This window comes from Brachyistius frenatus, unplaced genomic scaffold (assembly GCF_029030835.1).
Source record: "Brachyistius frenatus isolate BFR_SWC_R1_liver_20210118 unplaced genomic scaffold, ASM2903083v1 Contig_18, whole genome shotgun sequence".
Classification (NCBI taxonomy): domain Eukaryota; kingdom Metazoa; phylum Chordata; class Actinopteri; family Embiotocidae; genus Brachyistius; species Brachyistius frenatus.
In genome coordinates, this window is record NW_027210617.1 from 5399091 (window position 1) to 5414963 (window position 15873).

General features: G+C 41.3%; 1 protein-coding gene across 1 annotated transcript in view; it reads left to right on the forward strand.

Moving 5' to 3' along the window:
* The window catches only part of trabd2b (TraB domain containing 2B), a 65414-nt gene extending 50618 nt beyond the window's left edge, over nucleotides 1-14796 (forward strand). Inside the window, exons 5-7 of the mRNA XM_069694633.1 lie at nucleotides 10154-10250; nucleotides 12630-12908; nucleotides 13971-14796. Coding sequence (XP_069550734.1) covers nucleotides 10154-10250; nucleotides 12630-12908; nucleotides 13971-14205 — 611 coding nt within the window. The 3' untranslated portion in view covers nucleotides 14206-14796. The remainder of the gene's footprint in view (nucleotides 1-10153; nucleotides 10251-12629; nucleotides 12909-13970) is intronic.
* Nucleotides 14797-15873: the final 1077 nt, after the last annotated feature.

Genomic DNA, 15873 nt, shown 5'->3' on the forward strand with positions numbered 1-15873 from the left:
AGTAATGCTTTTACTGAACTGATCTTTATCAAACTTTTTTATTCAGCTTTTCCATCTTGTCTTCTTTCACTAAGTCTCCTCACAGTGTCTCATCCTGCTCCTCTGCTTCACTGTGGTCACTTCTGTTCACTATTACTATCAGTATTATCTAATGCGGACCAATCACATGCGCCCGCTCTAGCATGACATAGCGTCGTTTGTGAGGCCAAGTGAACGCATCACAGTTTCCCCTTTGGACAAAATGACACAACAACACCAGATGATAGCAGTAAAGGGAAAAGCATGCGCGCAGACGAGTCATACACATACCGTGCACTTCTTCTGTTGCTATCGTAAACAGACACAAACCTCAATGAGCTTTTTTTTTTTCCCATCGCTCACTCAGCTAAATGCATTCACTGTCGAACTCTCTCTCAGTCACACGCAAACTAAACACATACACATGCGGAGTTATCATTTGTGCTGAGGACTGCTGTGAGGCGGTGTGTTGTTGGTGTTCTTCAGCAGGTTTTCATTTGCCAGTTCCCTGGCTGCTGCTGCCCGCTCTTATTGAAAACATCCCATGGAATTTCCTGACGCCGCCACAGCCTAGACACCACTTCACACACACACACACACTTAACACGTGTGTCTGTGTATGTTTGTGACACAAAATCATATGAGCCGCAGATATTTATCACTGAAAAAAGTAGTTAGTGTCAAAAAATACATGTGTAGCATTGTTTGTTTTGAAGTGTGAGCCACTTTGAATGCATTCACTGAGAGTTGATTTTTGTGCATGTTCTGCTGTGGAGGCCTATAATAGCCCATTGTGCAGGCAGAGTGGACCCATGTGTTTGCAGTCACTTGTGGTGTTGTGGTGCTGAAGTGATGACTGAGGAGGAGAGCCTGCCTGGCGTGCATGTCACTTTGTCAGTGCATATCTGCTTTTCTCAGCCTTTTTTCCTCATCTATCTGTCTGTCTCTGCCTCCACTTCAGTCTGTCTGTACCTCTAATTCCTGTCTCGCTGTCTTGCCTGCCAGTCTGTCTTAAGCTCCTATCGTTCTGCTCTGCATTTCCATTTGTTGCTATTTTTCTTTTTTTTTTTTTTTTTTTTTTCATACTGACACCATCCCTCGCTGCTGCCTGTCTATCTCTGTCTGGCTTAATGCCTACTACCCCTCCGCAGAGCGCGGGAACGTTTTATGAAGTGACGGAGAGCCCGTGTATGTGCGTCATGTGCGTGTTTGCGAGTCTTCTGCTCTGCAGAGAAGACAGATAGGGAGGGAGAGATAGAAAGATATTATTAGCGCTTTCCTGCTGACAGTCTGGGCTTAGCACACATTTATATTTATTTTTAACATGAGTGTGGTTTGGCCCAGAAGTTAGCCTTGTTGTCTGCAGGATGATCTGGTGGATCAACACAGGTATACTTCTGTCCTGTAAGGTGTTGAGGCGATAATTGTAAATTGTAGTGGAAAAACAACTTAGATTACACTCTCCCCCTTTAAACTGCATTACAAGTAAAGATGTGTACAGTAATGTGTCATATGATTTGGCTTTTCTTGGTATGTATTTTATAAAATTGGTATCAAAAAGGGTGTGTTCAGGAACCGGTAAAGTCAAGGTATTAGTAAGATTCTTTAACAATACCCATCTCTACTCCCATCCTTCACTCCTTATTGCTGGTGTGACTTTTGGGGAATTTAAATGCATAATTTGCAGCCTGTCTTTTTGTGGAATTTTTGTCACTGGCTTTAGGGCACAATTAACAAAAGAGTATAAAAAGTATGAAAAATTCAAATACACATATATTATTCTAACCTTTTTCATGACTAATATAAAATTAAGGCCAAATGTTATATAAGCAATATAAGAACATGTAAACACAGTAGCAATGCCGTCTCATTCACATTATAATCACTTCATTTTATACCATGACTGCACAGCACGTTTAAAAGCATCAGAACACCAGAATAAAAGTTTTAATTTGTTTCTAATTAAAATGCCAGTAGTGTACTGAAACAATTTCACTAGTTTTCTTTATGCTTCAGGTGCATACATTTTCTTCTTAGACATAAAATTGTAGAGCGTATTCAGATGTATTCATATATTTCCTCACAACTTACATACTCTCACTATATGTAAAAACATGTAGGAACGATCCAAATGAGCCCACTTTGTTTCTGCCTCACGGAAGCACAGTTGACTGTAGTTGTAAATACTAGCTTTTAGCTATTGTAGGAACAGAATAAGCTCTGATGTCGTACCCATGTGAGGTTATGTCGTCTTGTAAATTTTCAGGAATGCAGCTTTGTGAGTTTGTGTGAAAACATCTGATGGGAACTCTTAGCTGCTCTGGTTGAATTCCTCACTGTAATTAAATCAGTGCAGCTCATTAGCTTGCTCAAAGATTACACACTTCATTAGCAGCTGAAAGAACATCTCATTGCCTATTGAGAGCCAATAAGTTTAATGCTACATTTCAAAAACACATGGATGCTTCAATCTTCCTTGCTCTTGATCTTTTGAGCATTTAAATTGGCCTACATGCACACAGCAGAAACTATGCAGGCCCAAGAATACGTAGGAATACAAAGGTTCACTTCTAGGGACCCGAAGTACTGCTGGTTTTCCTACTTGGTAGTTAACTGCTTTCACCTGTTGTCCCAGGTGTAAATCAGATCCTGATTAAAAGAAAAGAATGAGAACCAGGCCTCTGGGTTCCGAGAAACAGCTGATGTGAAACATTGGTTTCTGCCAGACGCAGATGCAGCTCAGAAAACACACACACACACACACACACACACACACACACACACACACACACACATATGCAGTAGGCTACAGTCGCATACCTGCACACTTACTTTTAGCTCTGAGCTCATGCCTGCTGGTAAACATGTCTGTGTAACGAATGCCAGCAGCACACAGACATACATGCTCATTTGAAAATGCATAAACAAGATGACATGCACACATAAGCATTTATAATGGAAGGAAGTCTGTGATTATTTTCTACCTGATCTCGTGAAACCTAAATTCCTTCTTAACTAAAACTGCAACTTTAACCGACGGGTGGCTGAGAGCAAATGAACCAATGGTGAGATGAACGAGATAAAGACCACCATGAGACGGTGCTCTTAGGAAGCAATGTTTTCTATCATCACGTGTGTATGGAGAGACCACAGCTGACAGTAACAAAAACAAATGGGGGGAATATTTACTTAATGTTTGTTCCGCTATGTGGTTGTATTCCTTGTCTGCCACTACTTCCTGTTTCTCCCCCTCTGTACTTTTCTACTTTTACCTAGCCTCACCGTTCTGCCCACCAGGAGAGCTTTACAAACTGCAGTAGACAGCTCACACAGTCAAAGACATTTAAACGTGAGGAATCACTCTAAAGCTTTGAACATTGAACCACAGAGCCTTTCTAACATGGACTGGTGTCAGGCCTCTGGCTCTGATCCCCCCAGCTTTTTTCATCTCTGTAGTTGACCAGAACATATACATGACCAGCCTCGTCAACAGCTGTCTCTCACAACACCTCAGTGTGGTGCAGGGACAGAGACGGATGTCTTGCTGCATGCATAGGAGATTAGGCATGAGTGAGAAATGTGAGGTGGTAACACTTCAGATCGTCATTATTTCCCTCTCTAGAAACACAGAGCTGGGTAGAGAAGTGGATTTTACCAGTTTAGATTTAAACGTCAAGAGTACATGCTGTGCTCTGTTTTCAAATGAGTGGTTCAAATATTCCTGGGGGGGCTCTGGGTACTTGTTTCTCTGGCTCTTAATCCAAAAGGATTTATAGACGCATCCCAGCGCTGTTAAACTGCAAATGGAAGTGCACAGCAAGGCGCGGGGGATGCTGGGCTTATTCCAATTTTTGTTGCATTACTCATATGTTGCTCAAGGAAAGAGTTGTAGTAAGTCAGAGAGAAACCTTCTACTGTAAGACAAACAGGTGCACAAATACAGGTATATGAGCACACACTGCTGCTAGCAGAAAAGAACACACTCTGGTCAGTGCAGTCATTAGGAGATTAAAATAAAAATCTGTTACGGAGGGAATCATAAGAAGTGCTTTCATAAAAGGCGCAAATTGACAATGAACGGTTTGATGAATATGAAAAAAAAAAATTCTCTGCAGGTTGCAGATTTCAAACCAAATGACTATTTACGAAACTCCATCCCAATCACTAGCGAGCTACTGTAACCTGATGCTAACGTTAGAGCTGATTGCAATGATTAGCATTTTAAACAAGAAAGCTGTAAAGGGGTTTTAATGTGTGCACATGTTGGTTACAAACACATTGAAATACTAAAAGACTGAGGCTGAAGCTGACTTGGTCAGCATCTTCACAAATTGATGACCAATGTTAAAAGTTTTGCGCTACCAGAGTGCAAACTTCTCCTAACCAAGTAAAGGCTATTTTAAATCTTTTTGGTTACAAAAACAATGTAGTTAGCAAATTAAATGCTTTTTTTGGATGGAGAAAGAACACTGGATTAATACTTCATTAATCTAGTTAGCAGGGCAGGTAATGTATGCCGTTTGGTGTTAAAGTGGGTAAACATACTGATTAATCTAATTCTCACATTGTGTTTTTAGTTTTGGGAAAGTTAAAAAAAAAATTAAAAAAAGATACCATTAAATTCAATGAGTGAGTTTCAAAACAATTTATTTAGCTTAAAAAGTAGAAGATTTTACTCAATCCATAAAGATACATCTAATTCCTCAATTAATTCAATTTTTTTTAATTCAATGTAACATTTTGAGATTGAGAGATAGAAACAGAAAGGACATAAAAAGCTATCATCCTAAAAGTAGCTAGTAACGAAAGCTGTAAGACAAATGTAGTGGAGTAAAAAGTACAATATTTACCTCTGAGATTTAGTGGAGTAGAAGTATAGTTTTATCAAATGAAAAGTAAAGTACAAAAACCTTATATGTACTTAACACAGTAAATGTATTGTTACTGTCCACCACCATCACCCAAACACCCACGGAGGGAAAATATTTTTTTGAAGAACGGCGTTCATGACTCCAGTTGACTTCAGAGACTTGAAGAACATATACAGATGTACACTGAAGCTGTTGTGGTGATTCTTGGTGGTCCAGCACCTTACATGTTTTTCCTTTAGTCTGTCAGCCATTTAACACCTACACACACATTCACAAACATGTAGAGATGAGAGGAAAATGTCCCCCTCATCATCTCTGTCCACACTTACACTGCAACACATTTCCAAACAAATCTAAAGAGGAACACACCCTTGTCAACGGTAAAATATTTTGTTTCCGTCTGTATCTCCTGCATCCTCTCTCCTCCTTGTCTTTTCCCTCATCTCTCTTTCATCTCTTGTTTAAATGGTTAAGAGGCAACAGCTTGTGTTTGTTTGGAACATTATGTAGCAACAGTACCCAGCATGCATTCTGGTTGGGTGGAGGGTGTACATCAGCGCAGTCCCTCTCACCATCAATCCTCAACCCGTTTTCCTTTTCCATCTCCCCTCCAGTTATCGCTCTTATTTCTCCTCTTGTTTTCTCTCTTCCTTTGTGCTCTGTTTGTGTTTGTGCAGTTTTCATGAGGTGGTCTGCTTAAAAGCCACGTGGGACTTTTTTAAACCACTAGCGCATATCAGTTGATGCAGTGTTTACGCAGTGTAATTGCAAACACATTTGTTTGTGCAAAAACTGAAAAATAACATAATTCTCTTCCTTTGTGTTTTCTCCATTCTTGGATGGATGTCAAAGTGCCTCACTGCTCACTGTGTTTCCATTCTCTTCTCACTTCCTGCTCTTCTTTTTGGACTTTGACCGATGTCCAGAGGGTGTATAGAAAGGAAAGGATGGAGAGACGGATGGATAGAAAAGCAGAGGCAGGCTTAAAGGGAGGTTTGGTGAGGCTGAGTCTAGGGTGGGGAGACGGAGAAAGAAACAGACTGAGGCTCTCTATGAGTAAAGATGTGCTGACATGGATGGAGTCAAGCTTGGATGCAACACACACTAATGCTTTCAAACACAAACTTGCAGACAGACAGGAAAAAAAGAAGAAAAAAAAAAACGGGATGGAAGACAGACTCGCAGTGACAACCAGGCAAACAAAGATGCTTTAAGAGGACATGATAGCGTCTGAAAAGCCAGACAGATAAAGAGATAGGCCTACAAGTCAAGAGGTGGCCTCGGTAAACACAGACACAGAGGTAGAAGCAGAGCTACATTGAGTTGCTACTGTAAGTGGATGGAAAGGTTATTAAACAGAGGACTAACTGGATCATTAACTCCGTTCTCAGGAGCTATGGGAGGGGAAACACCCTGTAAGGGGGCATACACGCTGCAAAAAGTCACGGCTGCTCCTGGTTTTTGAAGCTAAGAAAATATTTAAGGCATATCTGCTTTATTAGAGTGATGACAGAAGATTGGCAGGAACCAACACAGGGTTGATTGATATGTGAAAGTGGCTTTGAGTGGTCTGAAGCCACATTACCACAAGTTAAGTTGTTTGTGTCTCAGTTTTAGTCTCAGTTCAACTGGCAGCTTGAAGACTACGATGAAATGATGATGTAGATGGAAGCTGTTTCCCAGTTCTCTACTAATATTAACGATAAGCTGCTTTTGACAATGATTTTCAAACTAGAAAATGATAGTTAAGTACACTCAGGAAAGTCTTCATTTCAAAATGAGAGTGGTGTTGAATGACTATCATCCCCTAAGCCCAGTTTCCTAGAAAATCAGAGTGTATTTATTTGTTTTTGCCAGATGAGGAAAAAGTCATTTCTGCCAGGATTATCTTTCGCGGAAAATTGCATGTTTTTGTTGTTGTTGTTCTTGTTGTTGTTGTTGTTGTTGTGAGAAGGAAGTGATGAAGATCTAGGCAGGCTTGTTGGGGTGGATAGTGGCTGTACACATACATGCATAAGTTTGGGGAACAAACTCCCTTTGATTAATGAGAAAGACTGTGGTTTGGGATAAATGTTAATAAAGTAAATGTGTCCTGTGTCATGTTCGAGTCACTTTAGACTTTTCCAATATTAAATCAAGACCACGATTCTTTTCCTAATCTCAACCAAGAGCTACAAGTGCTTAAACAACCATAAAAATGTTAATCATGGAAAAAGAGGAACTGATCACAGCTGCAAATCATCAAACAGTGTACAGATGGTGGTGAGGCAGCTCCAAGACGACATTGGAAAACAACAAAAAAGTCAGATTTGGCTTTTTTCTAATTCAGTTTGTAAAAATGACTTTTACACACAACAGCAGCATCATGTTTTACAGTGTGCTACCTGTGCAGTCAGCCCACGAGCGCTGCATGCAGCAGGGGAGCGATTAGGAGTCAGCTGACCTCTCATTACGCCTCGGCTAATGGAGCTGCTCTCTGCTTCTGGAACGCCACACTGTTTACTGTCTGGATACTCTGCAAACAAACACACAGCCTCCCACACACACACATTCATCAGAATGGAAAGAGCTATTATCTCTGTGCCCAGTCACTCACCCACACACAGGGATCAACTGCAAACCTACACAGAAAACAAGCAACGCACATGTCACTGGTGTCAGATGAAAAGCCTGTGAATAAACTTTTTTCCAAAGCACAAAGATCTTGGAGAAGTCAGAAAAAATGTTTTTGTTTGTTTGACAAATTGTGCCAAGTCATGGAGAACCATGCAATCCTTCAATTTAAGTTCAGACATGAAAGTCTCCAAAAGTGGTGGTTTTCACCCTGAGGATGACTGCTTGTTTGTGTGTGTGTGTGTGTGTGTGTGTGTGTGTGTGTGTGTGTGTGTGTGTGTGTGTGTGTGTGTGTGTGTGTGTGTGTGTGTGTGTGTGCGTGTGTGTGTGTGCATCTCTTTTTTAGCCTCAAGTCCCAGACAAAAGTGTTTGCTTTGCTTGCTCGCTTGTTTGTGTATACAGTCGGCTGTATGAAGGAGTGAGTACAGGTTTAGGAGCCGGGAAACAACAAACGGAGCGTACCCTTAAAGGACTCCTCAGAAAATTGAATGTAAGATTTACAGCAGGTGTGTCTGTGCTGTGAAGGAAAACTACAATCTTATACAAAGAAACAAAAAGGCCCACTCGCATACACACTCTGTCCGTCTGTGTGTGTGTTATGAATGACGGCAGAACAGAGGAAATCCAGCTTGACCTCACACCCAGCGAACTCACAGGACGTGCTCCTCTCTGGCCGGCAGAAATTTATGAAATAGCTGTTTGACACATATGAGGGAGGTTGAATCTGTCAGCATGCACTCGCTGAACGAGCTGACTTTGGCCCCCGACGTTATGTTAGAGGAAAGACAGAGAGAAGAATGTCAGAGAAGAGGAGAGGCGGGAAGAATTTTTCTTGGTGCTACTTAAGCAAATATTTGAGTGGTTGGACCTTTTTGCCGGTATAAATATTTTTAAATCCATCTGTTGCCACGAAGGTGAAGGTCCAATAACTTAAAGGAAGTAGTAACTTGAATGCACATCATGGTTCTCGTCATAATTTTAATCCAAACCATCATCTTTCCCAAACCAAGTGGTTTTTGTGCCTAAAAGTAACCAGGGTGATAATTTAGGACACACTTAACTGGGGGTCGTATTCGATGGGCAGAACATACGACGACCCATATGGTCGTATGGGTCTGACTTGTTGAACATTTCCCCGCAGTTACTCAGATATTTAGATCTCAGTCAGATTTGTAGACTGACCAACAGACCACCAAAGCAATCCATTAAGCTAACGCCAGTTTTTTTATTCCTTTTTTTCCGTTAAAATTATCGAATTTTTGGATTTTCTGCAGGTACCTTTTATTGCAGCACAAGATCACATGTAACTGTGATGTCCATCATTAAAACTTTATGATGGTTATGAACATTTATTTTAACCGTAGCTAAAAGTAACCTTAAAAGAAAAAAAATTTCTCATTTCTCTCCTTATGAGGATACATAGATGGCATGAGGATAACAAAAGAAGAAAACACACACACACACACACACACACACACACACACACACACACACACACACACACACACACACACACACACACACACACACACACACACACACACACACACAAATACACACACCCACCGTCACCCGGACAAAAAGTCACACTCAACCCTCTGTGTAATCCCATCTGAACTCGCCGACACTCTGTTGTTAGAAGCCTCCTCTCACTCTGCAGCCTATCCCAGTAATGCCTTTGAACTCGTCTGCCAAGAAAGTGTAACACCGCGTGCCTCTTTCTTTGACTTTCAGGAATGATCAGGAACATTTTAATGATAAAATTGGCAGGCAGGTGAGGGGCTGAGTGGGAGCAGAGGGCCCTGACAGAGAGCAAGTAAGAGGCTCGAATATTGTCAAAGTGTTGTTAATAAGCCACGGGGAGAGAGCTGAGGTCTGTGATTGTGTGAATCCGTGCGTGTGTGTGCAGGTATGTGTGAGCACAAATATCAATTCGATGCGCAGGATTATCCTCCGATGGGAGAAATTAAAAATAGGAAGAAAAAGCTTGGAGTTGGGGCCCGCATGTTTGATGTCAGACTGAAGGAATCATATACAAGGGCAAGCGGTCGAGTGCCGACGATATGGGATCATAACAGAGCGACAAGTGAGGCCAGTAGATAAAGAATGTGCTTGCATTTGTCATTGTTATCTCACAGACCCTCTTGTCTACAGTAGTGTTGTCTACCTCAGTCTATAAGTACACCTTGGATTGAAAAATATCCTGCATCAAACCTGTATCAAACTTTGGTGACTATTTTAAGCAACAGATTTAGTCTAGTGAGTACTTATGGCAGCAGAATGATGCGTGTGGGATGGGGTGAAACCAAACCGGCCTATCCATTAGGTCACTTGCCAAACCAACACAAAACTCATCCTGTTAACGCTGGTCTGTAAGTTGTATCGCAATCCTTCAAATAGTTGTTTAGATATTTAGGTCTGGACTGAAATGGTGGACTGACCAACCCACATTACCATCCTAAGCATCTCACTGATGACATGACCAACATTTGTTTAAGTTTAATACACTAAAAACACATAAATTGATGTTTTTAAGCATTAATCCACAAAACACAATGCAGTCTATTTTTTAGCCATAAAGATAAAATGCATGCTGCAGCAAGAAACTGATATTTTTTTAACTGACCTTTTGGCCTTCTGTTCACTGTTAGGTCACTTCCTGGGGAACCACAGTGTGCTGGACATCCTCAGGCAGGAAGGCTACGAGATCGTCCACATGCCTTCTGATCATCAGGAGCTGGTCCCAGAGTGAGTCAGCAGAAAAGAGCGCATTGTAATAGATGACAGAGCGTGTCATTTGATTAAAGTACAGTGGTAACAAGAAAACAAACACAAATAAGTTGCTGAAAAACAGCAAAAATGGCTGGTTGCTTGGGTTATGCTGCAGAAATGTGACCGTTTGACATCATGGAGTCTGACTAAATTGTTCATGATGATACATAATATTGTATTTTGGAGGCTTTATATGTGAATTCAGTTTTTTGAGTATTGGATGACACAGTTTTGTGCAAGTAATCAGTCACAGGTTACACTTTGAAACAAAACCACGAGTCTGCTAACCTGACAAGATAATGAATGGAAAAAGACAAGGAGAGAGTGATTATGCTGGCATCAGTCTGATAATCTTATGGTGATATGGATATGGACTGGAAAACAGAGCATTTATAGTTTTGCATGCATAGTTTTTGGCAGGCTTGCGCGCACACACACACACACACACACACACACACACACACACACACACACACACACACACACACACACACACACACACACACACACACACACACACACACACACACACCCCTCACCCCCTCCAACGTATCCAGTCTACATCCATGTCATTCTCTCTAGAGTTGCCAGAGGCATTTACCCTCGCTAGATTTATTAAAGTGCGTTGCAGATATGGACCAAACTGTTCCCTGTAACAAATAAAGCTCAGCTATGCAGGAATCCTTTGATACCTCATCAACCCCCACCCCGGCTCCCCCCCTCCCCACCCACCCACCCACACCTCCCGCTCTCCTGTGGCTGCCAAAGGCAAACTGCCAGTGGTGGTTCTGCCCGCTCTCACCACAACACACAAACACATAGAGACTCACATGTACGCAGGGTGAGTGGACTGATGCACAATGCCAAGGTGCAGGGGCAGCAGGGTTGCACACACTTAGACTCCCACACACACGTACAGCGCACACACAGCTCACACTGAGACTTGGCGTCGGGCCTGCAGTGTTTCTTCTCAAAAACGTACAATCCCTCTTAAGATCTGTTTGTGTGCACCCCGGTTTCCTTGGCACAGAGCAGCTCCCCCTTTACCCAGGGGCTCGATCCATGGGCCCATAAAATCACAATAACAGCCACTTGAATCAGAATGAAAATGGAAAAACAAGGCACAACAAGAACAATCTTTTTATGACAGTAAAAAAAAAACACACACACAAAAACATCCCCATCTATCCAACTGGGGCTTTAACAAACTTCTCACTGCGAATCACATTTGTAAATGTAGCCTCCCTGTCTTTCTTCACCCTGTTTGCAGAGTTGTGGGCTTCAGCCAGTGGTTCATGGTTTTAAAAGCTGACAAGTGGACTGACTTACTGTGGTCACAAAACACTCGTGTATGCTGCACACACACGAACGCACACTCGCATGCAAGCAGACGCTCGTAGCTCCCTGATACAAGGTGAAGTGACAGGTGAGGAAAAACACCACAAAGATGGAGAGTTGTTTGTGGAAGCTGTTATCTTCAGACCTGGAGGGTTGTAAACTGACTGGCAAAGAGCAATTATATGTCTGACTGACTGACAGACAGAGCAGACCAGAGCTGGGTTTGGCTCCACAGTAGCTTGACCGCAGGCCTGCAGCTATCATCACACTGGCCGAGCCATCAGGACCTGAATGAGGAGGGGAGCTGAAGTACAGACCATACAATTTATAATGGAGACAAAACAATTCATGAGTTCTGGAGAAAATCATGACTAAGATCCATTCGACAGTTCATCATAGCCTGTATACTCATACAGTTTAGTCATGTCAAAGTTTGACATCGGCTTAGGAAATCCTGTTAAAGTTTTTTTTTCCTATTTACTGCTGTTTATTTCAGTTTAACTCTCCCAGATGATGTGTACAACATGTTTTTGATTTTATACCTTCAAACACTAAATCGCATGCGACGGGAATAAAAGGAGAAAGGAGAACGTATGAGTAATGGGTGGAAGAAAGAGGACCATGGCAAAAGGTTTGAAAGGAGAGGCCAGAGATTCTGGGTGGTATTCTTTGGTCAGCTGTCAGGTTTGATGTACAAAGTATGGCCACATGAGTTACCACTTCCCCTAATGTAGCCTGGTGGGTATTTCAGCCCATTCAGGATGGCGTTAATTGGACAAGGCATCCCTTGTGGTGTTCATGTCCTTGATTGAAGTTGGTGGTCGAGTGGTCAGAAACCACAAACAATAACATTCACTGGCAGCAAGTTTGAAATCTCAGGAAAGTATAGAGAAACACAAAAGGCTTACTTTGTATCTGCTGTATAAGTAAAATGTTCCAGTGACACCTCTGAGAATAACTGTGATTTATAAAATGAAGAGTATGCACTGACTCCATTCCCTCTCTGTTCTGTTCCAGGAGTAAACCCAATCAAGAGCCACCTGCAGCAGGGTCCAGCGAGGAGAGCACTGACACCAGCATGGCTTCTCCCACCAGCTGGTCGACCAGTCCAGAGATGGAGCTGGAGGACCCAGACGACATGCCCGGCCTCGGAGAGGAGGAGCTGCCTCACATGCTGCTCCCCGATAGCCTGAGCCAGCTGGAGGAGTTCGGACGACACAAACGCCCTCGCAAAGCTCACCGTGGCCACGGGAGGCCCCGTCTCTTCAGTGACCTGTGGGTTCGCATCGGGGATAGGTGAGATATCTATTGTCATCAGTTAAAAGTGATGGGTTTTCAGCTCTTTAAAGACATTCAGCTGGATTAAGTAACTCAAGACAGAGTTAACTGGACATTGTAAAGACTTTACTATAGAGACTTGATGAAGATTAAAGCAACCCGGTCTCACACCAACATGTGTAAAACCTACGTTGGTCCAGAACACAAATGTATTAGTTACACAAAAACAGCTATAACATTTTGAAATGCCTATGTTTTTCTAGGTCTATTATTATTTATTGGCCTTTGTCCACGTCACAAGATTATCCAATAAAGTCAGGTTAAGGCACCAAAAGACACACGGTTAGGTTTGGCAAGATCGTGGTTTGGGTTTAAAAAGGTAGGCTACGTTATTTAGATAAGAAATTTTACATTATGTAAGTTTAGCTATATTAATAAAAGAAAATCCAAATGGACTTTTGCGTTCTCACAGACTCGAACACAGGTCCACTGGGTAAAAGTCCTGTTTTATTCATCCAACCAGCACCAACATCCAAACTTTTTCACTTTGTCTACTCTGTCACATGACTTCCTTTTTGACAGACCTGTCTCAAATGTTGTGGACTAATGAAGCTATTACATATGTTGATGTAAGATTGGGCTGATTAAACTGAGGAGATTTTAACTCTGTAAACTATAGATGTGACAGACCATCATGGGATCAGTTGCTGAAAATGTGTTAAATGTGTTATTGATATGATCTTATACAATAAAACGTAATTAAAATCATATCTCTGCACACATGGGTAAAAGGTGCACTGAAAAAAAAAAGTGAGAAAGTCCATGCCCGTTGTCTTTGTTTACCCCGTATGCTAAACTAACAGAACTAATGGCTGGCTGCAGCTACACATTTGGTGTACAGACCTGAGTATGGTATCAATCTTCTCAATGCAACTCAGCAAAAAAGCAAATTGGAGACTTTTCTGTGGTGAGAAACTTCTCCTCGAATGTTGCAATGAGGACTTATAAGACTGAAAATCAGTTCCTACACAATTCCACAACCAATTCACATCCTCATTCGTTGTGTCCTTCTCTCTCCAGCACCACTCCACCACCTAATATGAGGATAATCAATGGCTATGTGACAGTGGAGCCTCCGCCGACCCATCAACAGCAGCACAGACGGATTGAGATCTATGAGACAGAGCGACACCCAAGTTCACCTTCCTCCACTCCGCCGAGCCCCAGCTCAGCCCAGCTGGCTTTAGTCCACAGCACCCTTACACTGTCTTGTAGTTTAGCCTGGCTTTTGTCACACATGCTGTTCACCTCCTGACCACAAGACAGCAGCGTTATCTCACAGACAAATCCTTAAAGATGCTCCTGAATCCATACCAGAGCAGTGGAATGTACCTGACAAAGACAGTTGAGGAGTGACCATCATGCAGACAAGAGATGGAGAAATATTTCAAGCCAGGACAAAAAGTCACTCAGGCGGGACAGTCCTGCTGCTGGCTTCAACCACAGGACAAGTTAGCTCCAGCCTGTCCAATCACCAAGTCTTTAAAACTTCACCAAGTCTCAAAATGTGTGGAATAAGCTCTTAGCCATGACACAAGAAATGGATGTACTATAAAGGGTGGAGTCCTAACCTCATGGAAGTATTAAGATAGAATAACAAACACATAGCACAGTGAAGAATTGTAATTTGGAAGAGAGTCTTCTACCTAATGAAAACTGTAATACTGTATAGAAAAATAAGATTGACCTTAATAATGAGAATAGAACATACTAATGACAGTTATAACTCTGTGATAAATGAGTTGAATGCATACAGTATTGTGTATGAGGTGGAGAACTCAGTCGCCACTTTGTAAATTGTGCATTTTGTTCATAAAGAAATATTGTATATTTATTATTTCTGGAAGAAAAGAGTATATTTTCTTGCTTTTTGAAGATAAATGAAAAAAATAAACTTTGAAAACTAATGAAGAGCATTGTGCTTTCTTTCTTTTTTTTTGCAGCAGACACACCATGAGAGACACGAAGTTCACGGCCAAATGGTGGAAGCAAATTCAAAATAGAGAAGAATAAATACATTACAAGTGGTTCAAGAAGTATTCAGATCCCTTACGTCAGTAAAAATGCCAGTACATAAATGTAAAAGTACTCCATTACAAGTAAAAAGAATGCATAAAAAAATAAGTAAAAGTACAACATATAGCAAAAAATATTAAAGTAACAGTGCCCCCTTAGACTGATATACTATTTAAATAACATCATTAGATTATTAATATTAATGCATCAGCATGTTACTGTTGGAGCTGCGGCAGGTTCAGCTAGTTTGAGCTACTTTATATACAGCTTTATATCCAAGGACTGCAGATAAATCTGAGGGGTTGTCAGATAGTTGCTGGGAGAAGAGAGAAGAAAGGTTTTCAGTTTTGGGAATTTCTTACTCATCTCAGTTTTTTGGTGAGATATGAGGTCATTTGGACATTTGTTTAAATTAAAGTTTAGAAAATCATCATTTGGTGGAGCTGTTAACAGCTAATAGACATCTGAAACGTGAGGATGACTACACACTGCTGTTTGTAAGACTACAAGAGCCAAACAGGTTGCAAACGACTGGTTTAATCTTAATTAATGTGTTGTATTTTAAAGTTTATTATATTATCCAGTGTGTCAAATCTTCATCTCGAAAGTAATTAAAGCTGTCAAATAAATGTAGAGGCAAGTACAATGTTTTCCTCTGAAAAGTGAAGTAAAAGTTTAAGGTAGCATCAAATGAAAAGTGTAGAAGGGGGAAACTTGTGCAACAGGTAATCTCCATCTGCCATCTGCTGGCTAAAATGAAGAAAAACTCCAGAAACTAACCACTCTGTCCGTACCGCCAGTATGGTAGTATCAGACTGATTATAGATACAGTAAGACTGCCACTGTGTAAATGAAAAATAGGGCAATTAATAAAATATTAAAATTACTCATTGTCACAGACAGAAAC